Genomic DNA, 25462 nt, shown 5'->3' on the forward strand with positions numbered 1-25462 from the left:
TTAAGTTCTAAAGCCGAATCCACAGCATGATGCATCACACAGGCCCTAAAGCTCTCAACTCGGAAACATAGTACATCAACCCATTCACTTCTAAATGTGGAATCTTACACTATTTTAAACAAGGTACGTTCATCAAAACCTGCAAATTCCAAAAACAGAAGGCAGTCATCGTCAGGGCCAGTAACTCCAAGATATGGGTGCAATGACCGGGAGCTTACAGATTTTGAGGCATGGTTTTGGACACATAGTCCTCATAGTATTTCAGTTTTTCTCAGCAAATTCTACTTGAATTTCTGGGAGTCGCATGTTTCGTTCCGTCTCATATCTTCATTTTAATCTCACCGACGATTTCCTGGCGAAGAACATCTATTGGATACGCGATTTACAAAAATCAGGCAACATAGAGAAAGGTATCCTGCATGGCCACCAAAATAAAAATCATTTTCCATATATTTTCGGTCAATGGCGCCTAAATTTTACTTATTATTAACCATTTAAACAATAACAGTGGAAAACTTTAATTTAGAAAAACATAATTTAAGTTAGCTCGGCAACTTTCCACAGACGTATGCTTTAACCCATGTTGCTTGACAAAACTCATCATCCACTGATTCATGAACAAAGTCTGCGAATCCTAGCTCGGTATTCGAATATGGAGTGACAATCATATGCAAACATTGTTGAACTCCTCTGAAGATTTGGTTATTGAATGCCGTGTCCAACATCCCAACAGAAGTTTCACTAACCCGTATTGTGGTAAATAATAACCGTCGAGTTCCCGAGGGCCAGTTGAGAATCCAGCAGTACCCGTCGTATGCCCATCTGTCCACTCGATACTGTCCAGTCGGGCACATGAGGTACCGGTTGGGCAGCGAGCTCTTCTTTTTCCGCCGAGCCATGCTGTGTACCTTCCACCACCGTGCTGGTATATCAAACCACGGAGGACATCTTCAGGATCAGAAAGAGTTTGCTTATATAATTCTGAGCTTACAAGAAATAGTCATCCTTTCATTGGCATTCTGAAGCCCTGAGAGTCTTGCTCCGACTGCGTTGCACTTTGCCTCGGCCTCTGGTTGGAACATGTTTCCGTAGAACGCCTGTAAAATTTAATTTGCGGTATAAACCAGATTTGTGAATGTTCAAGTCATACGGTAAATCTATAATTTAAACTACCTTCATACACCATCTGCCTTGAGGCCTCTCAAAAGTGATCCAATCTCTCGGACAGGTACGAGTTGGGCGTGAACGTGAACTGTGAGTGAGGCGTGAATTTTTATGCCTACGTTTACTTCGTTCTTCAGAAGAACTCGAAGAATAAGAAGACGAAGAACCAACGTGTTTAATAATTTTTATTACTTTTCTAGGATTTTCATTTCTAAAATTTCCCAAAGTAATAGTAACCCAAATGATCAATAATAGGAGGTGTAAGGGTTTCATGATCATGAGCTTTTGAGTTTCATGATTTTTGAATGTTCTACCTTTGTTTAGTTTAAGTTTATGTTCACACGTTTTACTACAATAAACCCTGAGAACAAACCTTCATACACCATCTTCCCTGTGGTCTTTCATGATTGTCATCGTTGTAAATTCGCTCTTCTGATGAGGATGAAAATGAACTGTACTTCCGGTAGTTATTTTCATCATTGAAAATAATTGCGGAAACTGCACAGAGTGAAAGTAAAAGTGTTAGACGTCGCATGTAAGAAATTTTTGTGCGGGCTACCGAAGGTTTATGATTTCCGATGCGGAGTCAAAATTTTATTGCATAGTATGAAACCGATAAAGTGAAGCAAAAGAAAATATTAAAGTTCAACAAGATGTTTGATTTTTATTTATTTATTTATTTTGATACGATTAGTTAATCATGTAAGAAATTAAATACCAATAGAACACATACACATAATCAAATTAAGCAATCAATATAAAAAGAAACATAGTCATAAGAAATACATAATAATCAATTGACATGTAAAGTGTATAATTATCACCTGAAATTGAGATTAGTAGAGAGACAATGCAAGAAAACATATGAAGAGGGTAAAGAATTTTTAACTTGGATCTGAAAAAAAAAACTTCTGTCAGAATTCGAAGTTACTACTTTCACAAGCCATTCCTAAATTCAGCTTATAAATTCTTCCAGGCAACACACAACAAAAATATTGGTTGGAGGTTATAAAACTTTGAACAAAGTACAAATGTGAAACGGGTTTTACTTTTATGGGGTATTCTAATGGTTAAAAAATAAAAATAATAAATATGTCAGCTTGATAAAATCGAAAGCTGAGTGAAAATCAAGTACGGATTTTGTACCGCTAATAAATAAATGATAATATATTCATTTACATATAGATAATCATTTTCTAATTACTTATCATTTTTCTAACGCTTTAAACAAACGGGTTGTGTAAAAACACACTCTACATAAAACTCATTTTGTCTTTCCAAGAATTGGTAAAATATTGTTCCTGCGAGCCTAATATATTATGTACTTGAACATCTGAAAAATCAACAGAACCGCTCAAATTTATTGTTGGTTTCCTGTTTCTAAACGCTCATAACAAGTAGATCAAGATAAAACCATTGTTCCTCAGTTTCATCAAAACTTTGCTTGCAAATCTGGTTCGGCCATCAATATCCTTCACGACAGTCTTTTCTTGGTTTCCATTCTACTCTAACAAACAAAATGCATAAACCTGCTCAAAACTTTATTCTGGTAGTTCTTATTTTTTCAATTCTATTTTTCATTTTAAGGCGTTATTATGATGATTCTAAGGGTCTGTTCCTAAGAATTTTTAACTCCAAAATTTTAATATTTTCAGAGTTTACCCCAGGAGGCTTTATAAAACCTTTTGTCAGCTATGCACCACCCCGATTTTTTGTAAGTCTGTAACTTTTGTAGTTTGTAGTTTTCCATCTGTCAATTAAGACGGCTCCCAAGAACAACATTATTGCTTGTGGAATCCGGAACTCTTTTTTCCACATCACACAAAATCTAATGTGCCTTGTTTATAACGAAACACAATACTTGGCAGATAAGAGGAGTTTCAATGATCCTTGGACTTCAAGTAGCAGGTTAACATATATTTTAGCGTTTACTGAAGTTTTATATTAAAAGGAAGATTTCTAGAGATTGTGCCAGTGAGAAAAGTTTCTTCGATCCATCTGAATCTGTGCAAAACGATAAGGACACGGTTCGATTTGCAATTTTAAAGGATCCATTCCAGCGTTTTGTGACATTGTATCTGAACAAATGCGTAGAGTTAGTCGATTTTCTAAACAACCTGATTAATTGGATCCTATGTTAAGGAAGAACGAGTGTTATGATTGTGGAAGTGATATGCGATGTGTTGTGAAGAAGCTTTACAACTCGCTTGCCGAAATTCAAAACAATACAAATACAACATTGGTGATTGGAGACATCGAGACAGAAGCAGCACCAATCTCGTGGTATGTTTCTTGAAATATGAGTTGTACGGTCGCTACAAAAATTTACTTTTGTAGTGACTAGTGACGGTCCGTTCCCTAACAGTTGTGAGTCATATTGTGGATTACAATATTCCATACCAGTTTATAGCTATTGAGAAAAATACAAATACATACCACATTTCCAAAATTAGTAAGTCTTACAATGCTATTTTTTAATGTTACTTCAATACACCCCTATTAAAATGTGCAATGCTAATAGTTGAGTCAAATAATAAAATAGGGGTAGTAGCGATTCCTTTGAAGACCCCGAAACGAGGATGATATTTTCAGGAACTGTAATTTCCACGAGGGCATCGAAAAGTGGAAGCTAATGCGCATGAGCTCAGATTTAGAAAAAAGAATTTCAGCGGCTGCTGTGCTCCTAGAACGCTTGAGAGAACAAGGAGTAAAACAAGCAGTCTTTATGAGAATTCACAATGATATTGTGTGTAGGTTTTAGTGGTTTTCAAGCTTTTAGTATCTGAGAGTTTAGTTTTCAGGTAACAGTAGGTAACTGTTACCTGAAACTCACTAAAGAAATTTCTCTAATTTGAGAAGTTATTGACTTGTTACCAGAACGTTGTCTCATAAAACCCGAGCAAATTCAACAATATAGATGTTTGCAGATAACGACATCGCCAACACCACTCAGACATCCAACAAACGCGATGAAGCTGAAAAACAAGTTCGAGAAGACCAGATTGTTCGCCATTTTCTACACAAAATTTACCTCATGGACTATCTCGTATTCCGATTTGACAGGCGTGTATTAGATCCAGAATATAAAAAGATTGAGGCAAAATTCATCTTGAATTCAGTTGCAAAATAATGATAATTTTCGAATAACATTCATAAAACTATACAATTGACATAAAATTGAATGAAACTTAACTGCGATTCCGTTTTGAAAAAAAGAATATTCAAAAATGTTTCGGTTTATTGAATTTGTATTTCACCATTTCTCAAATTTGAGTTTTAGCAGTGGCGTTTTTTAATAGGTCACAAAATATTTTTAGGAAGATAATATTTTTGTACATATTTTGCACATTTATTGCACATTTATTGCACATTTATTGCACATTTTTTGCATTTAGTTAGCTTTTGTACTTTTTGGAAATGGGCTATATAGGCGCACAGCGTAGATTGTTATCCACCATTGGCACCGTTAATGGAAAGTGGAAAGAATTTCTTCGTTGTAGCCTGTCAGTTTGACTCAAATGGACTTACTGTATCAAGATGAGTAGAGTATCAAGATAAGTAGGAGCAAAAAAAAACCATTTTTGGAACATTTCAGCCAACTCAGCGGTATTGGTTCACAAAATTGAATAAGATGCTGCAAAATTAGATGGAAGTTAATGAAAAAATTGTGTGATTTTTTTAAACTCCCAGAATGATTGCTCTTTGAGCCACATTTCATCACGAAATTTTCCCCCTTAAACACTGACACTTCCAGAATGAATGAAAGTCATGGTTTCATAAACTTGGAACAAAGTGTCTCTCCAAACAAAGAAACACGGGAGGTCTCGTACGGGTCAACTTTCCTTCCCTCAAAAGTCCGCTTTGATTTTTATCTTTTGCCAAAATAGCAAGAAAGCGTAGGAACATCCCGTCGAATTTTGCATTATTTCAACTTTTCAAACATTTCGTTTGTCAGATATCTTGAGTATTATGACACGATTCTTCAAAAAAGTGATAGGATGGTGGAACAATTTGAACATATTTGTACGAATAGGTAAGTAGTTAAGGTCATGCCAAATTAGAATTTATAATGATTTCATCTGGAGAACAGTTAATAATTATGGTTGGTATAACAATTGTTCATTTTGCAATCTGATTCACCAATTTTTTTCTTTAAAATAAAGGGTATTTTAAGAAATTTCACAAAAATTCAATTTCAGAAAAAATTACACTTGTTTTAAATGATTCTAGTTATTTCGATGTTGCGAAGTTTAAAAATTTTATATCAAAAAGGTACACTAATGTCTGAAGCTATCTGAAAAATGATTTCAAGTTCATATTTTTCAAATGAAAACTACATATAAAACTATGCAACATATGCCACAACTGTTGTCTTTTTCTCACAATTAGAAGGTAAATAATTACGATAATTCAAGATTGATTTTAATGTAACTTAAATACATAAATATATTCTGCGTTTTTTTTCCACGGAAATGCAACAAGAAACCAATAACCCACTGAAAACTGTAATCTACGGAAATGATCATAGCGTGTCCTAGTTTTGCGCTGCTTCTCTATACTTTGATATCCCGATATGCAACGGTATAAATTAATTTCAGACGGATTATCTAAAATCATTTTGTAAAAATTGACTACTAAAATAAAATTTTAAAAAAATTTTCAGCAATACCCGTTTTAATCTTCACTGTCATTTGGCTAATCCCTCGCCCTTACAACTACTGGTGGATAAGAACTTCATTATATTGTGATGGGGTATTTTAAATTTTAAGATGAAACCTTACAATGATAAAATTATAATTACAGAAAAGGAACGACGAACAAAAATACTTGGTTATTCCCATGCTAACGACAATAACGGATTCAGGCCTTGGTAATTTATTTAGATATATGCAAACCAGTTTAAATCTTTCCTTAACTGCTGTAAGGCCATACTAAAAGTACCCAAAAGTTTTGAAAATAAAGTCGGAATAATTAAAAGCTCCAACAGTCATGATAACGTATATTTTTTGTAATATAGAAATATACAAAAATTTCAGGAAACCAACTATTCGAAGTAGTTTCCTTACTTGGAATGGCAGAGGTGTTAAACAGAACTGCGATATTCAACAAAGACGACACAATGCTCAACGAAAAGCTCAGTTTCTTCCGAGAAACAGTTCCACGTGTAGCCGAGAAGGTGGCCTCGATGCCTATTGAGGTATGCCTTACGGGCCTTAAAAAATGCACCTTAAAAACCTAATGTGTAATAATTGAGGTTGACACCAGGTCTGGTACCAAAAAATAAATTTGAACCAAAAAACAAAGAACCGGTGAAAAAGTGAAAATTTTAGGTTCTTTTTGTTCCAAAAAACCAAAAAAAAATCAATTGTTTTTCAAAATAACAAAATAGGTCCCAGCTTTGGTTGGCACGGCATACTTACCTGCTATAGACTCTATGTGAAGATATAAGACAATCAAACATCCTTCACTGTTTTAGATCTCAAAGTCCGCTCGATTCGTCGCACCAGTCGCCTGCTGTTACTACCAATACACGGGCCTGCTCACTTGCGATCAGAGCAAGTTCCTGGTCATTGATGGGATGCATTTCCAGGTGAGAACTACGACCGCTAGGTAAACTATGATATTAGCTAGATATGTTCAGAGTTACAAATATTTTGCACCCATCGAATCTACCATCAGGCAGTTGTTGAAGCCAACCCCGGAAGAACTAGCCAGAATTTCAATGAAGAATCAGGAGGAAGGTCGTCATGGGTACCACCTAATTTATATTCAACAAAACTTAAAATCTTTAATGTTTAGTACCTGCGTGCACGTTCGTCGTGGAGACTTTGTCGCAGACTCGCAGCACACTGGGACAGACGAAACATTTACTATCAAGGCAATCGAGTATTTGTTCACTAAATGTTAGTAAAAATTTTACCGGAACAGTCTGGCTGCAGTTATAAAACTCCCATTTTTAGACAGTGGAACTATTTACATGATCAGCAACGATCCAGACTGGGTGGGAGAGCATATTGTGAACCATGTCGCTTTTCGAAATGATATGAAAGTGCTAAGAACTCCCAACAATCGAGCCATTGATGATCTCTATTTTTCGCAGGTTTACTGTGATTCTGTTCTGATAACTGGTAGGTGTAAAGGTATTGAGAGAATGAGAAATCAAATTATTTTCAGCCCCCTCTTCCACGTTTGGCTGGTGGATCGGATATCTGTCAAAAAATCAATCAGCAGTGTATTATCGAGATATTCGAGAAACCACTGATGAGGTATTTATTGGGCGTATTCCTAAAATATAAAGTTTTTTTGTTCAGGTGAAGTACCAAATGGTCGAAGAGGATTTCTTTCCAGAAACTTGGACAAAACTGCGGATTTCTGATATGCTTTAAGCTAACATATTAGTGATAGTTGTTTGTTGGTTTTACACCTTATATTAATAAAATAGTTTTTTTAAAAATTCATTGCTACTTAAAAACTGATCAGGAACACTCTGAATGTTTTATGTCGTATGCAGATGTATAATACTACTACAAAAAATGTACAGTGTACGGTAATACCACGTTTCTCTCTGTCCCGATCACCTTTTTCCAAGCGATAAAAACCAGCATCAGTATAAAATACAAAGTTTTATGAGACAACCAGCAGAGTTCCGTATCAAAGATGCATCTTGCGACGCCAGTCGTGTTTCTTTTGCTTTTTGCAACTATAACCATCGCTATCGAATTTGATGGTGGTAAAGGAGGTGGAAGAAGACGGCTTGATTTCTCTGATTCTTCTTTATCTTCATCTTCCGAAGAACATAGACATAGACCCCCGCATCGGCCGAGGCCTCCAAGACCCTCAAGACCAACAACTCCGAGAGGTGAATGTGACGATGGATGGTTGAGATTCGAGAGGGATCACGAAATCTGGTGTATTTTTATAAGTGATTCTGGATTTAACAAGAATTCAATTCCTTGTTAGATTGCCTATCCGAGGATCACAAATGCTATGCTTACTCAACCGACTGCTGAAACCCTCTGCCAAACAATGGGTGCCACGTTGACAGGATATCAAAATGATAATGAGCGAGTGACCACTGCAAATGAAGCACTGAAAAAACTCGTAGCTGCCGGACAATCTACCATTGCCGGTAAGCCTATATCTCAGTTTTGCAATTTCAGTATAATTATGTTCATCTATGTGGCTTGGAGCGACAAATGTACCAGCATGCAGATACCAAAGCTGTGGACCTTATAACACATTTACATGGACCGATGGTCACACGAATGGAACTGCAGGCTTCAGCAAATGGGGAGTTGGACAACCCGATAATCGTAACTATGGGTCGGATCTAATATTATTTTAAAGACCATCAATTACTATTTTCAGAGGACCTACAATCTGTCTTCAACAATTCATCATGACCCCTAACTGGGTCGGACTTCGAGGAGACCTCGAGGAATGGAGAGCTGCTTTCACCAATGGAGATCTTGATAGATATGGATGCCTAGACGCTCCAGGACTGCCCCAGACAAAAATGTACGCTTGTGGAAAAGTCGGGGTCAGTCGAAGATCACGTGGATAAATTGTGACATATGAAATATTAATGAAGTGTTTTCTTACGAGTGTGTTTTTTCTTTCCTGGAGTAACTTGCCCGGCCCAACTGTTCGGCACATTGATTTTCATTTCCAGTGAACTCATTGTATTGCGATCAAGCAAGACACTGCCCGATTCCGTTTTCCGCGTACCTCTTTTTAGATCTGCTATCTACGCGGAAAATTCGATAGTGCGTGCGTTTCTTGAAATTCTTCGGACCATATTTATTATCGATTTTCAATTTAAAAATGATTGGAAGGTTAGTTTTTATTTGGAAAATATTTAGTTGTGCATGAATCGTATGTAAGCTTGTAACGTTTTGATAAATTTTGATTTTTGTCTTCTTTTAGACCACTTCTTTTTTTTTTGCAAAAATAACTTTAACAAATTCAGGACCACTTCGAAAAAACTTCCGTTGCTCCTGACTTTTGCGATTTTGACGCTGTGGATTGTTTTCGAGTTTACAGAATTCGAGTTTCTGTACACAAAGTCGCAGTTTCAAGTGGAAGATTTTAATGTGAGTTGGCATACATTTCTGTAGAGAATCTTTCGTTATTAGTTCTACTCGTTCCATTTTTTCTTAAGTACCAGACGAAGACACTTTCTTTAGTTCATACACCGTTTGAAAACAAGATGCAAGTGGAAGATAACCTACTAAGGTGACGGAGAGCGGAGGGAATACGAGAACCTTGTTCATCGCAATCCTTGAAAAATTAAACTTATTTTTGTTAGTTTTTTTTTTCAGTCCAGTTTGCCGAGCACAGCTGAAAACTGCAAATGCGACACAGTCAACGAAGATTTTTGCTACGTCAATCCGCAGAATTCAAGCTCAATTGGGATGAAGTTTGACTGTAGTCTCGTCGGCACTTTGGAGTTTCTGAGTGAGTAATCCGTGCTTATATACTTATAGTCATACTTATACTTATATTCATATTTATATTCTATACTTGTATACTTATATTCATAGCTACTTTGACAACTATGTTATTTTTTGTATTTATAGTTTGATTTAAAATTAGTGAATTGCAGTGTTATTCCCGTACGATGTACATTTATTAAAAGTTTCAAGAGAGTACTTTAACGTTACTGAGATCACTATTACAACGTATTTTTATTAAACTTTTAACAGAACATATTTTAAAACTCCCGATCAATTTTTATAGGCGCAAGAAGTAGTCCGCATAATTATTGTCCACCCAGTACAACTTAGGCTAAAACTGTAAGGTGCGCTATAGGACCAGACTTCAATTCTATTGAATACCGTTTTGCCAATCAGGCCTTGAATCAGTTTTTCAATGAGTCCATATGGCCAAAGTCCGGCTTAAGTAGGCTCAGTCGCCACATGGCGTAAAATATTCTGAGATACAATACTTTTACTTTTTACAGACTTGCTGGACGAACCGGAAAGTTTCCTGAACACTACCGAAACATCGAGATCGGTGGAATCATTAGTATTCGTGTCGGCCACATCAGATAGTCATTTGAAATACACTCTGGAATCATACGCATCAATTCGAAGATATTATCCTACCAACAAGTTTATTATCTATAGACTAAACGTGAATGTGACACCGTTGAGCCATTTTCCGGACAACGAGAATTTGGAATTCCGACATTTCGAAGCGTCAAGATATCCTGATTTTGTGAGAAATGCATTGACATACAGCTTCAAGCCTTTGATAATTTCGGAAGTGTTGAAAGAGTACCCGATGGTCTGGTGGAACGATGCTCACTTTTCGATGGTAGAGCCTACCGTGGTTGAGACCGTGCTCAACGAAGTTGGATCAGGGAAGGTACCATCTTCGGTTGTGCCAGTTGTTGGCACAGACCATAGCAATTTTGCTGTGTTGCATCCAGGTTATCTTTTAGTTGTTCTTTATTTTGAAATTCAAAATAATTCTGAATTTTAGAATTACTAAAGTTTTTCCCCTCACACTCGATCCAATTGCAACTGGAGCAGAGGCAAATGGCGGCCAGCGTGATATTTGTGCAAAGAACAAATTATTCTGTAAAGCTTTTGAAATGGTGAGGATTTTTTGTACTAATTCAGTGCAAAAAATCAATGCATTCCTAAAATTGCAGGTGGGTACTGTGTGCGCTTACCGAGAACTGTATGAGCCCACCGGATGCTCGACTGTCATGCAAGTTCCACTGGAACAAGTTCAAACGGCATGCCAGTTGCTTTAGGTATGTTCTATGGCAGAAAATATTTTGCTTTAAATTTTTGTAAGTTTATTTCAGATTCGATCAGTCAATTCTAAATCAACTGCTCTTGAATGATTTCCAGGATTATCGGAAATATTTTATAAAGGAAGCTCACGATGCATACGAGACGTCTTATTAATGAAAATTCTATATTTAAATCTTGTCAAAGTGATCTCATAATTTTTTGAATTACATAAGTATAAATTCTAAAGCTTTCATTTCAAAATTGCCGTGTATATAAATTGCCGTGTATTGCCGTGTAATATCGTCACCTTTGTTCGTAAAGAAGGAGTAACAACGATTTTGAACCTGTGGGCCTATAATGTGCTCAAATAAACAAATTAAAAGTTGAAACTTATCCTCAGTTATTAAATACATCAATTGTTTTTCATTTAGTAAATCTCCGGACAAGATAACCTACGAAAACTGAAAAATTTGCTAACGGATCTTCATGGCGTCAAACTTTGATCGGAATGAACGATTGCTTTGCGGCAAGGTTGTTAACTTTTTTCAGAAATTTTCTGGGTTATAGCCGCACCTGTCAAAGGGTAAGTGTTAGTCTTGTTTGCCTCCCAAAAAATCTCAACGCAACCTCTCTGTTCTGTGCCACATTTACGGGAAGTTTTAAAAATTGAATTCTAGACTATTTATTATATATTTGCAATATTCCAAAACCTTTTATGATATTCAGAAACCTAACAGAAAATTGAACTTCCTATTTTTCATAGTTTGCATCTTACAATCTTACGAATCTTACGAACAATAACAAAACGAGGGACCCTATCACAGCGACATCACTTACAGTGAGTTATAGCTAAAAATGAAGAACTTCCTGTCGAAAAATGTACAAAATCCACTCTCGGTATGTACTTTAATAATGTTATATAACACAATGTGGACAACATATTTGCATATATCAAGACCCAGATTCGGTAAGTTTTTGATAAAAGCCAGGGCTTTTTAAAGAAGCCCGTAATTTCAATTTCAGACACCACATTATCGACTGAAAGAAAGCTTTTTATATTGGAGAGGATGATAGAATCATTCCGAAAAGGTGGTCAGATGTGCAAAAATGAAAGATATTATTGTAAGCGACCGGAAACGGCACATGTCGACTGTGGACGAGTTTTGCGAGGAGACAAGGTTCGAGTATAATGATAAAGTTTGGAAATCAGGTGTTTTCAAAAGCGGTTGGCAACTTCTATCTATTATCAGTTAAAAAATTATATGTAAAGTTTCTGTGTTCAGACTTATCTGGAAACTCTTTCTGGAAAATATCGGATACCACTAATCCCAAATGAGCAACTCAATATGTCTTGTGAAGCTATCTCAGAAAGAGTAGTACCTAAAAATGCCAAGTTCAAGCCCCTCAAACTGAACGGAACAGCTTTTGCCAGAGTCGTGTACGTGGAATATGAATTTATAGAAAAACAAGTGCAAGCCGCTTATCATTACCAAAACTGGTTTTGTTTTGCCGTCGATAGAAATTCTTCAATTGAATTTCAAAAGAAAATGAAACAACTTGCAGAGGGCTTGCCAAATGTCATTCTACTTCCAGGTAAAAGCTTAAGTTTGAGAATAAGACGATAATTGCATAGAAACAATTTATTTACAGTCACAGAGTCCTATGACGAAGATGGACACAATATAAACTCAGCTCACTATCGATGCATGATGGAGCTTGTTACTCGACCAGGATGGAGCTATCTCGTTCTCTTACAAAACTTTGACCTTATAACCAAATCAGTGTACGAGATGGATCGAATTTTTGAATTATTGGACGGAGCAAATGATGTAAACTTAGCTAGCAAACGACCAGGCCGAAGAAAGCCAAACCTGAAGTGGGATTTGAAAACGCTCAAGTTGTTTCGTAATAGTGAGTTGGGCACGCTTTGATTATTTTTTGATTGTTTAGACGTCTAGTTGATTCAAACCCAATTTTAGAATTGATCCAAACTTACGTATTTTCAGAAACTATTATAAATAAAACAATATTGAACTCTGAAATCGAAATTTCAACCGGGTACGTGCAGGCCTCACTGTCTCGAGCGGCTGCCCAATGGTTGATTAATGACGTCGATGTGACAACTTTCATGAATCAACTAAATCAATCTGTAAGCCCTAATAACCCTCGCCTAAAACTTGAAAAAAATTTTTTTAGGCCAAAGCTTGTGACGAGCAATTTATTTCCACTTTTCAAATAAACGAAGCATTAAAAATGCCAGGACATTTCACCAGTCAGTGCATCCGTCGCGGAATAAGTTTACCTAGTTTTACCAGGTTTGTGGCGCCATAAAAAATTTTTAATTGAGTACTGCTCCGTATTAATAGTGTTCTAGATTTTCCCGCTGGGTCCTTCCGGATCAGAACACTAGAGAAAATTGTTCAACACAAGCCGTAAGACATAATCTGTGTTTGTTTGGTATCGAAGACTTCCGAACGCTCTCCGAAATGCCAGTTTTGTTATTTAATAAGGTTTGAGCAAACTCTTTACAGCTTCAAAACAAATTTCAGTTCAGGTTATTCCAGGCTTTGACTACTCTATCGTTGATTGCACTGCCGAGTTAATGTACAATCGAACGTTTTTGGGACAGGTTGATCACGAGTTGCGTGAAGATTTTTATAGGAATCTTGTAAATGTGAGCTTTTTGGTTGCACTCATTAAATTGGAAGTGGTATCCAATTTGGAAAATAATTTTACGTAAACACAAAACCATTTCATTTTCGGGAAAAATTGGATTAAAAGCTCGTCTTTCTGCAGGTGCAATTCCACAAGAACCATAACACACCAGGATATATTCTCAACTGTACGTCGGATTTTGAAGCTTTGAACTATTATTGATTGAGCTTGCTGTATATGTTCATATGGATATCCAAGTTTGATCTGGTTATTTTCAATGCCTTTTTATGGTTTACTAATAATTGAGACGATAAATTTCATATTTTTTATTTAAATAAATTAACTCATTTGGCAAGTTTTCCGCAAGCGGCAGCCTGATTCTCACTTGATGAACAGACCATATCGTCAAGCTCTCCATGATAATAATTAAAACGAGCCGGATCTATATCAGACGACAAGTGAATGATTTGCAGACATTGCGGATTTTTATTCCAATTTGGCGATTGTGCACCATATCTGAAGCCATTGTTTCCAGTTGTGTGTCCATCAGACCACTCGTAAAATCCCTCGTATCCACAAGAAGACACCCATGGACACAAGGGATTTCTTCTACCACCAACCCATGCCAGCGGGTAATCACCTCCACCATTCTCTAGGATTACTTTTTTCAAGGCATCTGAAGCAATAATAATTGAGATCATAAACCAATAGTCAGTAGAAACTCACCTGCGACAGTCGTTCGTTCTACTCCATTGTATAAACCTGTCAGTGTTGCTCCATATTCTTTACACTTGGCCTCGGCAACACTTTGAGGTCCTCTTCAAAAATCTTTTAAAAATACCTAAATTTTTCAGAATTTGTGTTTCTTTACTAACCTTAACACACCATTTTCCTTGTGGTCTGGTGAATGTTATCCAATCCGGAGGACAAAATAGATCCTGTGGTGACGGAGGTGGTCGTGGAGGTCTTCCATAATCATGGTGATGATGTCCAGGACCTTTGTGATTTCTTTTTTCCTATGAGGAAGAAGATGAAGCAAGCCCTCCGCCACCAGGACCTACGATGATTCCGGTGGATGCATGTATTTCAAAAAGTAGAATCAAAAAAGGGGGAAAATCTTCATAACTGAACCCGAAAAATTAGTACTGCAAACGAAAGGTTTTATACCGCATTTATATTCTTTCGCGAACACATTTCATTGCTATATTTTATGGTTTTTGTTGCAAAACTTAATGCAAGCAGAAATGAGTTGTTCCGGCCAATATCATATTCGCTTTATGTTTTGCGGTGTTTTTCTAGAGTTGTTCAAAAGCGTATTATTCAAACAATATGATAGTAAGCAAAAAATATAATCTATCTGGTCCGTCTGCCGGTATAGTGTGACCAACAATCTTCCCGCTTGCTCTGTTGTTCTCCCTCCCTGTGAAAGAGGTGATGTTTTTTGCTGCACAAAAGGGTTTGCACAAAATACACAGAGGGATTCAGCTGTCAATTACTTCGAACTTTGAAATATAAACCATGAAGCAAAGGGATAAAAAACGTTTTCGCAAAAAAGGTATAAAAACGATAAAAACGGCAAAGGCGTCATCATAATCATGGAAGACCTCCAAGGCCACGTCCACCACGTCCACCACGGGCTCCAGCTTGTCCGTCGGATTGGATGACATTCGATCGACCACAAGGAAAATGGTGTGTTAAGGTTAGTATATTACTTCTTTCAGATTTGAAAAAAAATTGTACAACAAACTTTAACTGAAATTTTTTGTATTTTTCGTCCTGGTTATGAGACTCTTAACTCCCGGACTCTTTTGGTTAGATATATTAAGTTTAAACCAGTGTTTACAGGCTTTCTATATGAGAGGAATTCAAAGTGTTGCGGAAGCAAAGTGTAAAGAAAATGGAGCAACACTGACCGGTTTCCAAAATGCAGATGAACGAATGAAAACCGCAAGTGAGCTCACACTTATCATTTTGATCTCAAAAATATATTGTAACCTCAGATGCATTGCGAAAAGTTATCCTTGAGAATGGCGGAAGTGGCCAACCACTGTCATGGGTTGGTGGTATCAGGTTGTCCCATAAGTTTTTGTACTATTTTTTTTTGAAAAAAATTTATTTCTCTCAAGCGACAAGTAGTACTATTCACACAAGTATTCACCATTAGTGTCCACCACTTGTTGCCATTTACTAGGTAACATCATGATGCCACGGGAGAAGAAATCCGGCGAACGCGATGAGAAGAAAGTGGAGAGTTCAGTTTTGAGATGCTCTTCGTCGTCGAATTGCTTGTCGCGCATGTAGTCACTGAGAGACAAGAACAAATGGTAGTCGGTTGGTGCAAGATCTGGAGAATATGGTGGATGCGGTAAAACAGTCCAACCAAGATCTTGCAGCTTTTGGAAAGTCTTCTTGGCGACAGGAGGCCTAGCATTATCGTGAAGAAAATATAGTTTTTCATATTTTCCGTTGGTCTTCTCTGCAACTCGGTCCAGTTGGGCACAATAGTAATCAGCAGTGATAGTTTTATTAGTTGGCAACAATTCCCAGTGCACGGGTCCTTGAACACCCCACCAGACACAGATCATAATCTTTTTTGGGTGAAGATCAGGCTTTGGCGTCGGTATTCCTTTCTCACCGATCGGAAGCCATTGACGTTTTCTGGAATGGTTAACATAGAGCACCCACTTCTCATCTCCAATAACCAGATTGTTCAGCCAATCGAACTTTCGACGAAAAGTTAGAAGTTGAGTACAAACGTTGACCCGAGTGAGCTTCTGTGATGCCGAAAGTTCATGAGGCACCCAAATTCCAAGTTTTGAAGTAAAACCAAGGCGACCCAAGTGACGTGCAATTGTGCTATGACAACACTCAAGCTTCTCTTCCATTTCACGAAGACTAAGACGAGGCTCTTCCTCCACCAGCTTCACTAGGTCTTCTTCATTTAACTCTACCAGTCGCCCAGAACGTTCTATTTCTTCGAGACTGAAGTCGCCGTTCTTGAACTTTTGAAACCAACTCTTTGCTGTATTATAAGAGAGTGCTCCCTCACCCATCGCACCGCATATGTTTCGTTCCGCTTCCATTGCTGAATGACCAAGACGAAATTCATAAAGAAGAAGCAATCTAACGTCTCGACGTTCAAGTTTGATGATTGTCATCGTGGCAAAGTAGAAATGGATGAAATGAATCTTTTCTGAAAGGGGACGACCCGACCTTGACACGACCTACAATGAAAAAATTTTAAAACTTTCTAGAAGTTTTGGAAAAATATTTGAAAAAAAGTACAAAAACTTATGGGACAACCTGATAGAAGAAATCCGTTGTGTCCATGGATTGCCTGTGGACGCCAGCGAGTTTTCGAATGGTCTGATGGACATACAACGGGGAGTGATGGCTTCCAATGGGGTAGTATTGAGCCGAACTCGAATTCTGACCCATGTATGCAAATGGTTGTTAATTTGGTGTCTGACGGTCCGGCTCGTTTTGGGTTTTTACACGGAGAACTCGACGATGTCTATTGTCACACCGACATTACCGGCGCTGCTTGTGGAAAACTTCCCGAATAAAACGTTTTGTTTCGGAAAATAAAAAATTTCGAAGAATTTTTAAAAACATTTTTTACATATATATTCGGCATCAGGGGCCAATTTGGAGTCATTTAAAAGGGTCACCAGCGGACAAGCAGCCGCTCATGGGTACGTTTTGATAGAGCAACTTTGGAGTTCTAAAAAGAAATCATACAACTAATTTGGATTAACGCACTATCAGTATTTCTGACGACATGCATTTATTTAAACAAATTGGTCGTCTTCTTTTCCTTGGCTTGTGTTACCAGCAAAGAAGTTTAAAATAAAAAAATTTCAAATCATTTATTGACTGGTTGTATTGGTTGTAGGTTTATTCAAAGAACTATAGTACTTTATTTCACCTATTCTTGCAACTGTTGGGCACTGAAGAATCATTTTATAGATGGTAAATGCTTGCAAATCACTATTCCATTCCAAATAAAACGTCCATCTCGAATCATACACAAGTTTGTCATTTCCAGGTGTCCAAATGATTCTTATACGTGCCCACATCTTCTCTCCAGTCTCTGAAATATCATTCTTCTTCCCTAAGGTGTATCCTTCCATTCGTCCGTGTGTATCCTTGTTCAACTTCCAGAATGTGTGCTTGAGCTGGTCTAAAAATGTTTTTGAAATAATTTTACTTTATTAGCTCTAAACTAACACATATCCGTCCCCTTTTCCATCTCCTCTCCCTTTCCAGCGCAATTTTCAACCTCATATGTAGGACTTGTCAGCGCTACAATAGCTTCGGCGAAATTGTACCACAACTCTGGATTGTTAACCATCAGTTGAAGTCTGGAATTTTATAAAATGTTGAGTAGAACTTGAAAACCTAACTCACCTCGATCCAATAATCTCCCGATAAACTAATGCGTGCTTCTTCATCAAGTCAGCCTCTGGAACTGCAATTGTTGGACACATCACCTCGAATTTATTGATCAGCCATTCTTTGTCCCCATGAACATCCTGGAATTGTAAGATTCAAGTTTATCAGGCCAAAACAAGACCCCAAAAAGACCCTACATATTTGAATTGCAACTTAAAACTGAATTCCTCCGTCGGATGAATATCTTCCGTGCCAACATGTACCAACATGGTCACTCTGAACACAAGTCGATCGTAAACTCCACCAGTAATTTGTACCAATGTGTGTTCATTCTGTAAAACGGGAATCTGTAATTGCACAACTTGGGGGCTCAACTTACTTCTCCTTTCACCGGTCGGCACATCATTTGGAACCATTCCCACCATTTAATAAAATCCTTCTTTGCCATTTTCTTCAACTCAGTCCCGTGACAAACTTCAATTTTGAGTTCTTTTTCTGAAGCGGAAGAATAGATCCAATCAAATGGGATTTCTGACACTTTTTGCTCAGTGTAAAACAATTCCTGAAGATGCTTGAGCAACTTGTCCCTTGTCTCTAATCTCTCTGGATCTAGTTCGTAAAGATTTGTATTTTCAAGGCTTACTCCACCATACTCTGTACATGCGCCAACTTCTTCAATCTTGGTAAGTGTGTAGTTACTGTATTTCTTTTCACCAAGAAGCCGCATGTGAACAACATAAATCATGGTTGCAGAGTATCCCCACGTAGATTTCGAATTGAATCGTACCATGAACTTGTTGTAAGCGTTATCCTCGATTGGGTAGGCACGCCAGGTCACATTCTGAAAGGAAGCGTTTTAAAGTAATAGGAAACATGCTCAAAGTAGGGCTGACAAACTGGACATCGGATTTATCCAGATTTGAAGGTGCAAAATCTGAGCAATGGGTCGGTTTTTCATGTCACCCGACTGTTTCCGAGGCTGGCAAGTTATATTATCAAGAATGGTGAATGGGCAAACTCGGGAGATGTCGGGCGGTGTGAAAAATCTACTTATCGGCAATTTGCCAGAACCAACGATTTGACATCCGCAAACCGGTCCGATTTGGCAACCCTGCCTCAAAGTTATATGCAAACCTCTTTCTCGTTTCTTCTGTAGGTTTTTCTTTGCCTTTTCCAGTAGTCACTCATTTGATCTGAAATTATTCCTGCTGAAAACTGTCTTCCAAAACTGCTCACTTACAAAAGTTCAATGTCTCGTCTCCACCACAAATCTTGCCCTCGAAGTTATTATCCATCAGACTGTACAAAATATCAGCACTCTCTTGAAACTTCAAATTGTCAGCTGACGATTGGCTGAGCAAGAGACGAGCCACTAGTTCAGCCGAGTGATTTCTTGCAGCCTCCACTGTCTCCGCTGTTCTCCACATATAGTCTAAACGTTGGACTACTCCGAATTCACTCAACGAAAATCGTTTTCCAACTTTCTTGAGGACACGTTGAGTCTTCTTTGATGCATCCGTAGTTGTTATGCAAATGATAAAAAACAGCAGCGCAAATTGAAGAAACTTCATGCCGGTTGAAAATCGGTATTGATTGATTTTTGAGAAAACTGGTTTTTAATCAAAATACAACGTTGCAGTTAAAGGTTCACGTATAATTTTTTGAAGATAATAAATTGGATTTTTTTCACTTTTCAATGTTTTTTTTTAATTTTCAAATGACACACAAAAAATTCAAAACAAATAGGTCTCTAGTTTTAAACTATCGCACCTATGGTCAGCCGCCTTATGACTGCCTGCCTACTGCACGCCTACCTGCTGTTGTACAGAGATGGTGTTCAGTTGATAGGGCGGAAAAAGGGTGTCTGATAGGGCGAGAAAATGTGCTCCAGTGACACATGATGGAAAGTCAATCCAATTCAAAGTTGGTTAAAACTTGGTGCCAAAAACATTCAACTAGTCAAAAAATCATTTATTCTATGGATTTCTTAATGAAGTGTAATAAAACGTTTTCTTTCTTTCCCATTTTTCGGACATCTCAGTATCATTGAAAAAATCGAAAAAGCTTGTAAATCACTATTCCATTCTAAGCCAAATGTCCATTGCGATTGGTGCACAAGTATTTCAGGTTGTGGTGTCCAAATGATGAATATGTACAACCATACTTTCTCCGAAATTTCTGAGAATTCACTGATTCCACCCAAGTCGTATCCTTCCATCCGTCCGTTTGTAGATTTGTTCAGCTCCCAGAATTTGTGCGTCAGATCCGCTGAAATAAATATTAAAAAAAACACTCCTTTGTAAGAATATGAGTTAGCTCACCAAAATTGTTAGCCTTCTCCATTGTCTCTCCATTGAGCCCTGCACAATTTCTAATTTCAAACTTCCGGCTAGTCAATGTTGTAAGAGCATCAACTGCTGTATACCACATCTCTGGGGCGTCAACCATCTTTTGAATTCTGAAATTACATGGGATTACTGTAAGGATACGGTAGATGCTCCAAATAGAGTTTGCACTAACAAAAATTGTAAAGGCGCGTGATTCTAGTGTACTTCATCAATTAGCAGAGCTTGATGTTTTGTCAAAACCTATTCATTTGAAACCCTTGACGCGAAATTCAAAATTCAAATTTCTGATAGTGAGAATTTCTTTGGCGGGAGTATTAAATAAATTTTTGCTGGGTAGGCACAAATAGTTTGCATAGTTGCTTTCAAGGGGACCTGCTTCCTTGCTGTCCACCCCCAAACATTTATTGTCACGCTAAAAGAGCACAGACAGGGGCCTAAATAGGCAAGGGATTCCAACAAGAAAACGTATCTGCCTATCATGATGACCTTAGTATTAGCTTCTACACAGCTGATAACATTTCACAAACCTTGCTCCAATAACCTGGTTAAAAGCGATTGCGTGCTTCTTCATCAAATCAATCTCTGGAACTGCAACTAATGGGCACATCACTTCGAACTTATCAATATTCCATTCTTTGTCGCCATAAACATTCTGAAGTTGTGTCAATTTTTATGGCTTTCTTTTTCCTTCAAACACGTACATATCTAACTTGAATCTTGAAGTTGAATTCCTCAACTGGGTTATCTATTAAAGTACCAATTTGAACTCTCATAGTTACTCTGAATACAAATCGATCGTACTCTCCACCAGTCAATTGCACCGCTGTGTGTTGCTTTTAAAAGGAAAATAAGAATGTTCTGTGAAACTTTATAGTTGTGATACTTACATCGCCTTTCACCGGATGATACATCTTCTGGAACCAGAGCCACCAATCGATAAAATTATACTTTCCGATTTTCTTCAACTCACTCCCGTGACACACTTGAATGTCGAGATCAGCAGATACACCGGTATAAGATAGCCAATTAAATGGGATTACAGACTCTTCTCTATCCATTGTGAATAGTTCATAGAAATGTTTGAATACTTTTTTCCTTGTATCAACTCTCTCTGGGTCAGTTTCATGAAGATCCAAAAATATATCAGTGTTTTCCAGATTCGTAACACCATACTCTGTACATGCTCCAACTTCTTCAATCCTTGTCAGTGTGTAGTTGCTGTATGGTTTTTCTCCGAGAAGTTCCATTTTAACAAGATAAGATATCTTTGAAGAGTACTCCCAAGTGGAATGTGCCATAAACGATACCAGGAATATATTGTCATTTATACTCTCCGTTGGAACAGGACTCCAGGAAACTTTCTGAAAAATAAAATGATATGTGAGTGTTTAAAATTACTGCCTACCTCTCCAGAATTTCTCCGGTACGTCCCTCGTTGTCGTTTCCAGAATTCAGCCATTTGATCTGGAATTCAATCTTTTTTTTAAATTCTGGACCAAAAACGGCAATACGCAATTGTAAAAGTTGAACTTACAGAAATTCAGCATTTCCATTCCACCGCATATCTTTCCCTCGAAGTTTATATCCATCAGACTATACAAAATATCAGCACTCTCTTGAAACTTATAATTGTGATTCGATGATTGTCTCAACAAGTGAAGAGCCACCAATTGAGCCGAATGATTTCTTGCAGCATCCACATCCTCCTGAGTCTTCCAATAAAACTTAAACCGTTGGATTAATCCATGTTCACTCAGCGAGAATCGTTTTCCAATTTTCTTGAAAATTTGTTGAGTCTTGTTCGATGTATCCGTAGTTGATATTCCAATAAGAAAGAACAGCGCAAGTTGAATAAATTTCATCTTTGTTGAAAAACTTGGTATTGTTTCATTTATTTGAAAATTGGATTTTTATCGAGATACAGTTTTCACGTAAATTGGTTGCAAAAAACTAGTTTATTTTTGTTTTACAATTAGAAGTATTTAAAATACATTTAAATAAACAAAATAACAATAAAATGAAAACGTAACCTCTCCTTAACTTCCTTATCAGTAAAGTTCATCAAAATGTTGATTTGTCCCCTTCCTTCTCCATATCCAATCATTCCCTTACATCTATTTGGTGATCAACTTTGTCTCCTCAAAAATAAGTCTACAAATGATCAACATCGATCCACCATCCGGCGACTACCCAGCTTCTGGTGGTTCATCAACTCACTACATTGTCTCCGAATCGGAATCTCGTTTGGCATTCAAAGTCAAGTCGTCCAACAATGAATCGTATCGTGTTCGCCCAGTCTATGGATTCGTTGATGCGAAGGGAAAGGCTAAGCTCGAAGTGAATCGTTTGGCTGGACCAGCGAAGGAGGACAAGCTTGTCATTCAATACGCCGAAGTTCCAGCTGATGAGACCGATCCGAAGGCTCCGTTTGCGGCTGGTGCTCAACAAGGAGAAGTCGTTGTCAAGATGGTTGCTAGCTAAGAAAGCTTACTTTATGGTACTTTTCATATGATAAAAATTTTTATGAGATTATTGATTTTAAATAAAATCATTTTTGTCGGTGTGGCGGGGTTTATAGCTTGTGTGCAAGTGAAAAGCTGTTAAAAATCGTAAATGCGCCTTGCCGGCGGTAGGCGGTAAGCGAACATGCCTACCTTCAATGGGAAACTCAATTGTCAGTAGTTGAGCTATTTTCAAAATGTTTTGTCGGGGACTTGTTTCAAATTTTGAGCGTTTTCAGAATTATATAACAAATTTTTTCTAGGAGACAAAAGCTTCCTGTTCAATCAAAAAACTGAGCTAAAAGTTTCTGAGACAAGTCTACTACGAAACATGAAAAAAAATTCTGTAGAATCGAATGTAATTCTATAATTGGAGTCTTCTTGTTTTTTGAGTTCGGTTTGACCAAAAACAGATGCACCCGATGAATCAGTTAAAGCTGAGTTTTGATTGATTGAAGTTTGAGGAGGCTTTATATTAGGAAAGACGTACCCATATTTTGTATAAAATTGAGTATTTCTATTCGAATCCCGATTACTCACAAAAAACAAAAAAATTTGTCACTTGGTAGAATTGAACCAGTTACCAAAATTTCTACAATCATACGCACTAACCACTCGGCCATGCGGGAGACACCTCAACACAGGTAAAGCGCCACAAGTTATTGGCAGCTGAATGGCAGGTTAAAAGCCGCCAACAGGTTAGTGTCAGCCATACCTGTGCGGCATTCGGAATTTTTCGGCATAACGGCATAACGGCATATGCCGCCAAAAATTTTTTTCGGCATATCGGCATATGCCGATATGCCGTCCATTTTTCGTTTCGGCATAACGGCATTTTCGGCATATGCCGTGAATTTCAAAATCGGCATTTCGGCATATGCCGCGCTCCAAAAACCGGCATTATGCCGGCATTCGGCATTCGGCATTTCGGCATTTTGAACTATTGTTTTCCAGTTACAAAAAATCAACATGATTTAAATGTTTTCAATCAAACTTGCATATTTTTTATATCATTACCAATATCCAAAAAATAGTGTTCGTCTGATTTTGGTATGTGACGTAACACTACAGGTATGCACAATTTTTGGCTTTTGACAAGATATTGAGTTGGGGTTACTGGTTAGATGTTTTTAGGTTTCTATAGGAGTACTTTAATACGCCCAATTGCTATTAAACCCCCTCCACTTGAGCTGTATAGGGCATCTGCAAACTTTTTTGGGAAACTAATATTGACATCGGATGCAGCATACCAAAAAACCTCTGTATCTACAATTTTATACTCACATTTCAAAATTGAACGCAAAAGAGCAAAAAGTTGAAATGTCGACTGTCCAAATGTTATGGGACACCCTGACTAGGAATCCGTCAGAAGGTGCCCATTCGACTTACATATTAGATCTGTTTCATTCGATCTCATATGTAAGTCCAATGGGCACCTTCTGACGGATCATTAGTGAGATTTTCGAGAATTTCACGCAAAATTCTCTTTTTTTTCAAAATATCATTTTAATAATGGAGTACTTTGGTAGTGTACTTTTTGTTTTTTATATCATGGAAATTACTGAAAACATGCAAAAAAAAATTTCAAGTATGTTAAAGGGGGAGTAGAGTTTGTGGGTATTTTGCTTAAATAGACTAAAAATGGTCCAAAACCACCGAATTTCCTAATGAGACTTCACAGAAAATTTTTTATGGCCGGTCAAATTTTCGAAAAAAAAGAGCCAAATTTTGCTAAAATCTGAAATTTCGCACACTTTTCTTTGTCACAGCCGCATTGAGACAACTTTTAGGCCGATAGGCATCCAAAAATGATCAATATTGGATGCCTATCGCTAAAAGTTGTCTCAATCAACGAAATTCCGCGAGATAAATTACCAAAATAAGGATTAAAGGGTGATAATTTCAGAAAAACTAAAATTCAGCGGCTATGGCAAAGAAAAGTGTGCGAAATTTCAGATTTTAGCAAAATTTGGCTCTTTTTTTTCGAAAATTTGACCGGACATAAAAAATTTTTGGAAATTTTTGTGAAGTCTCATTAGGAAATTCGGTGGTTTTGGACCAGTTTTAGTCTATTTACGCAAAATATTCACAAACATTACTCCCCCTTTAATGTGCACGCCTTGAAACATTTTTTGGTGCATTTTCAGACAATTTTCGAGTCATCATAAAGCCAAAATTGTTGCAGAAAGTTTCTAAATGCTCAAGCAAAAAGCTTCAAAAAATCTCAAAAATGGAACAATCTGCGCAAAAACCTTACTATTTGCAAGATCTTTATGTTTCATCGGATACACGAAAATTATGAAAAAATGGTTTTTGACAAAAAAAACCAGCCAAAAATGCAGAAAAAAAACGGCATAATGCCGTCATAATGCCATTATGCCGTTATGCCGGTCATTTTATTTTTCGGCATAACGGCATTTTCGGCATATGCCGTGAATTTTAAAATCGGCATAACGGCATATGCCGTGCTCCAAAAACCGGCATTATGCCGGCATCGGCATATGTCGAATGCCGAATGCCGCACAGGTATGGTGTCAGCTTAGTATCAGGCTAAAAGTCGCTGTCAGGCTAAGAGCAGGTTAGTGTCAGCTTAGTGATTTTCGCTCAAATTTTCAGAAAAGCGCGTCAGGTGAACGGCGAGTAAGTGTCAGGT

The 25462-nt window shown here is 37.4% G+C and overlaps 9 protein-coding genes and 3 pseudogenes across 13 annotated transcripts; 7 read left to right on the top strand and 5 right to left on the bottom strand.

Annotated features, from left to right (window-relative positions):
• Positions 1–452: 452 nt before the first annotated feature.
• Positions 453–1701, bottom strand: clec-109 (C-type lectin domain-containing protein). Of its 2 annotated transcripts, none has more exons than NM_001265167.2 (4): positions 1174–1460; positions 992–1097; positions 747–948; positions 453–690 (listed from the first exon to the last, which is right to left on the bottom strand). In NM_001265167.2, the coding sequence occupies exons 1-4, from the start codon at positions 1435–1437 to the stop codon at positions 543–545; spliced, it is 720 nt and encodes a 239-aa protein (NP_001252096.1). In that variant the 5' UTR covers positions 1438–1460; the 3' UTR covers positions 453–542. The 2 variants fall into 2 exon arrangements, with proteins under 2 accessions (NP_001252096.1, NP_001252095.1); NM_001265166.4 differs by lacking the exon at positions 1174–1460 and adding an exon at positions 1538–1701 and having other exon boundaries at positions 510–690.
• A 973-nt stretch (positions 1702–2674) lies between these two features.
• F17B5.4 (sulfotransferase family protein) lies at positions 2675–4362 on the top strand. Its single transcript, NM_001375236.1, has 7 exons — positions 2675–2774; positions 2820–2878; positions 2927–3072; positions 3128–3259; positions 3307–3447; positions 3757–3914; positions 4092–4362. The coding sequence occupies exons 1-7, from the start codon at positions 2684–2686 to the stop codon at positions 4292–4294; spliced, it is 930 nt and encodes a 309-aa protein (NP_001361849.1). The 5' UTR covers positions 2675–2683; the 3' UTR covers positions 4295–4362.
• Positions 4363–5034: 672 nt separating this feature from the next.
• Positions 5035–7618, top strand: F17B5.6 (L-Fucosyltransferase). Its single transcript, NM_001026222.3, has 10 exons — positions 5035–5197; positions 5828–5916; positions 5968–6034; positions 6201–6361; positions 6641–6754; positions 6806–6915; positions 6964–7067; positions 7125–7292; positions 7339–7430; positions 7476–7618. The coding sequence occupies exons 1-10, from the start codon at positions 5134–5136 to the stop codon at positions 7548–7550; spliced, it is 1044 nt and encodes a 347-aa protein (NP_001021393.2). The 5' UTR covers positions 5035–5133; the 3' UTR covers positions 7551–7618.
• A 203-nt stretch (positions 7619–7821) lies between these two features.
• Positions 7822–8728, top strand: clec-110 (C-type lectin domain-containing protein; the record flags this gene model as incomplete). Its single annotated transcript, NM_060911.1, has 4 exons — positions 7822–8072; positions 8139–8293; positions 8355–8487; positions 8533–8728. The coding sequence occupies 4 exons, from the start codon at positions 7822–7824 to the stop codon at positions 8726–8728; spliced, it is 735 nt and encodes a 244-aa protein (NP_493312.1).
• A 208-nt stretch (positions 8729–8936) lies between these two features.
• On the top strand, positions 8937–11160 carry ZK1225.1 (Core-2/I-branching beta-1,6-N-acetylglucosaminyltransferase family protein). Its single transcript, NM_060912.3, has 7 exons — positions 8937–8999; positions 9134–9257; positions 9486–9621; positions 10127–10597; positions 10651–10765; positions 10823–10927; positions 10982–11160. Exons 1-7 carry the CDS (start codon positions 8989–8991, stop codon positions 11082–11084), a joined length of 1065 nt encoding a protein of 354 aa, NP_493313.1. The 5' UTR covers positions 8937–8988; the 3' UTR covers positions 11085–11160.
• Positions 11161–11765: 605 nt separating this feature from the next.
• On the top strand, positions 11766–13787 carry ZK1225.2 (Glycosyltransferase family 92 protein; the record flags this gene model as incomplete). Its single annotated transcript, NM_060913.1, has 9 exons — positions 11766–11877; positions 11934–12088; positions 12194–12503; positions 12561–12821; positions 12917–13059; positions 13107–13225; positions 13285–13420; positions 13465–13584; positions 13707–13787. The coding sequence occupies 9 exons, from the start codon at positions 11766–11768 to the stop codon at positions 13785–13787; spliced, it is 1437 nt and encodes a 478-aa protein (NP_493314.1).
• Positions 13788–13909: 122 nt separating this feature from the next.
• Positions 13910–14677, bottom strand: ZK1225.9 (annotated as a pseudogene). The gene is made up of 3 exons: positions 14451–14677; positions 14292–14383; positions 13910–14241 (listed from the first exon to the last, which is right to left on the bottom strand). Coding segments are annotated over exons 1-3 (651 nt in total).
• A 473-nt stretch (positions 14678–15150) lies between these two features.
• On the top strand, positions 15151–17131 carry ZK1225.10 (annotated as a pseudogene). Its single transcript has 3 exons — positions 15151–15264; positions 15411–15516; positions 16879–17131. Coding segments are annotated over exons 1-3 (473 nt in total).
• A 288-nt stretch (positions 17132–17419) lies between these two features.
• On the bottom strand, positions 17420–19555 carry ZK1225.4 (Cysteine proteinase). Its single transcript, NM_060915.5, has 7 exons — positions 19201–19555; positions 19095–19153; positions 18340–18801; positions 18158–18292; positions 17976–18100; positions 17796–17929; positions 17420–17748 (listed from the first exon to the last, which is right to left on the bottom strand). Exons 1-7 carry the CDS (start codon positions 19529–19531, stop codon positions 17435–17437), a joined length of 1560 nt encoding a protein of 519 aa, NP_493316.1. The 5' UTR covers positions 19532–19555; the 3' UTR covers positions 17420–17434.
• Positions 19556–19914: 359 nt separating this feature from the next.
• ZK1225.5 (FSA_C domain-containing protein) lies at positions 19915–22177 on the bottom strand. The gene is made up of 7 exons (NM_060916.8): positions 21843–22177; positions 21714–21772; positions 21196–21669; positions 21010–21141; positions 20836–20960; positions 20282–20418; positions 19915–20228 (listed from the first exon to the last, which is right to left on the bottom strand). Exons 1-7 carry the CDS (start codon positions 22168–22170, stop codon positions 19948–19950), a joined length of 1536 nt encoding a protein of 511 aa, NP_493317.1. The 5' UTR covers positions 22171–22177; the 3' UTR covers positions 19915–19947.
• A 288-nt stretch (positions 22178–22465) lies between these two features.
• On the top strand, positions 22466–22789 carry ssp-31 (Sperm-specific class P protein 31; the record flags this gene model as incomplete). The annotated part of the gene is made up of 1 exon (NM_060917.6): positions 22466–22789. One exon carries the CDS (start codon positions 22466–22468, stop codon positions 22787–22789), a length of 324 nt encoding a protein of 107 aa, NP_493318.1.
• Positions 22790–25183: 2394 nt separating this feature from the next.
• On the bottom strand, positions 25184–25303 carry ZK1225.12 (annotated as a pseudogene). Its single transcript has one exon. A coding segment is annotated over exon 1 (120 nt).
• Between the last annotated feature and the right edge of the window lie 159 nt (positions 25304–25462).

This window comes from Caenorhabditis elegans, chromosome I (genome assembly GCF_000002985.6).
Source record: "Caenorhabditis elegans chromosome I".
Classification (NCBI taxonomy): Eukaryota; Metazoa; Nematoda; class Chromadorea; order Rhabditida; family Rhabditidae; genus Caenorhabditis; species Caenorhabditis elegans.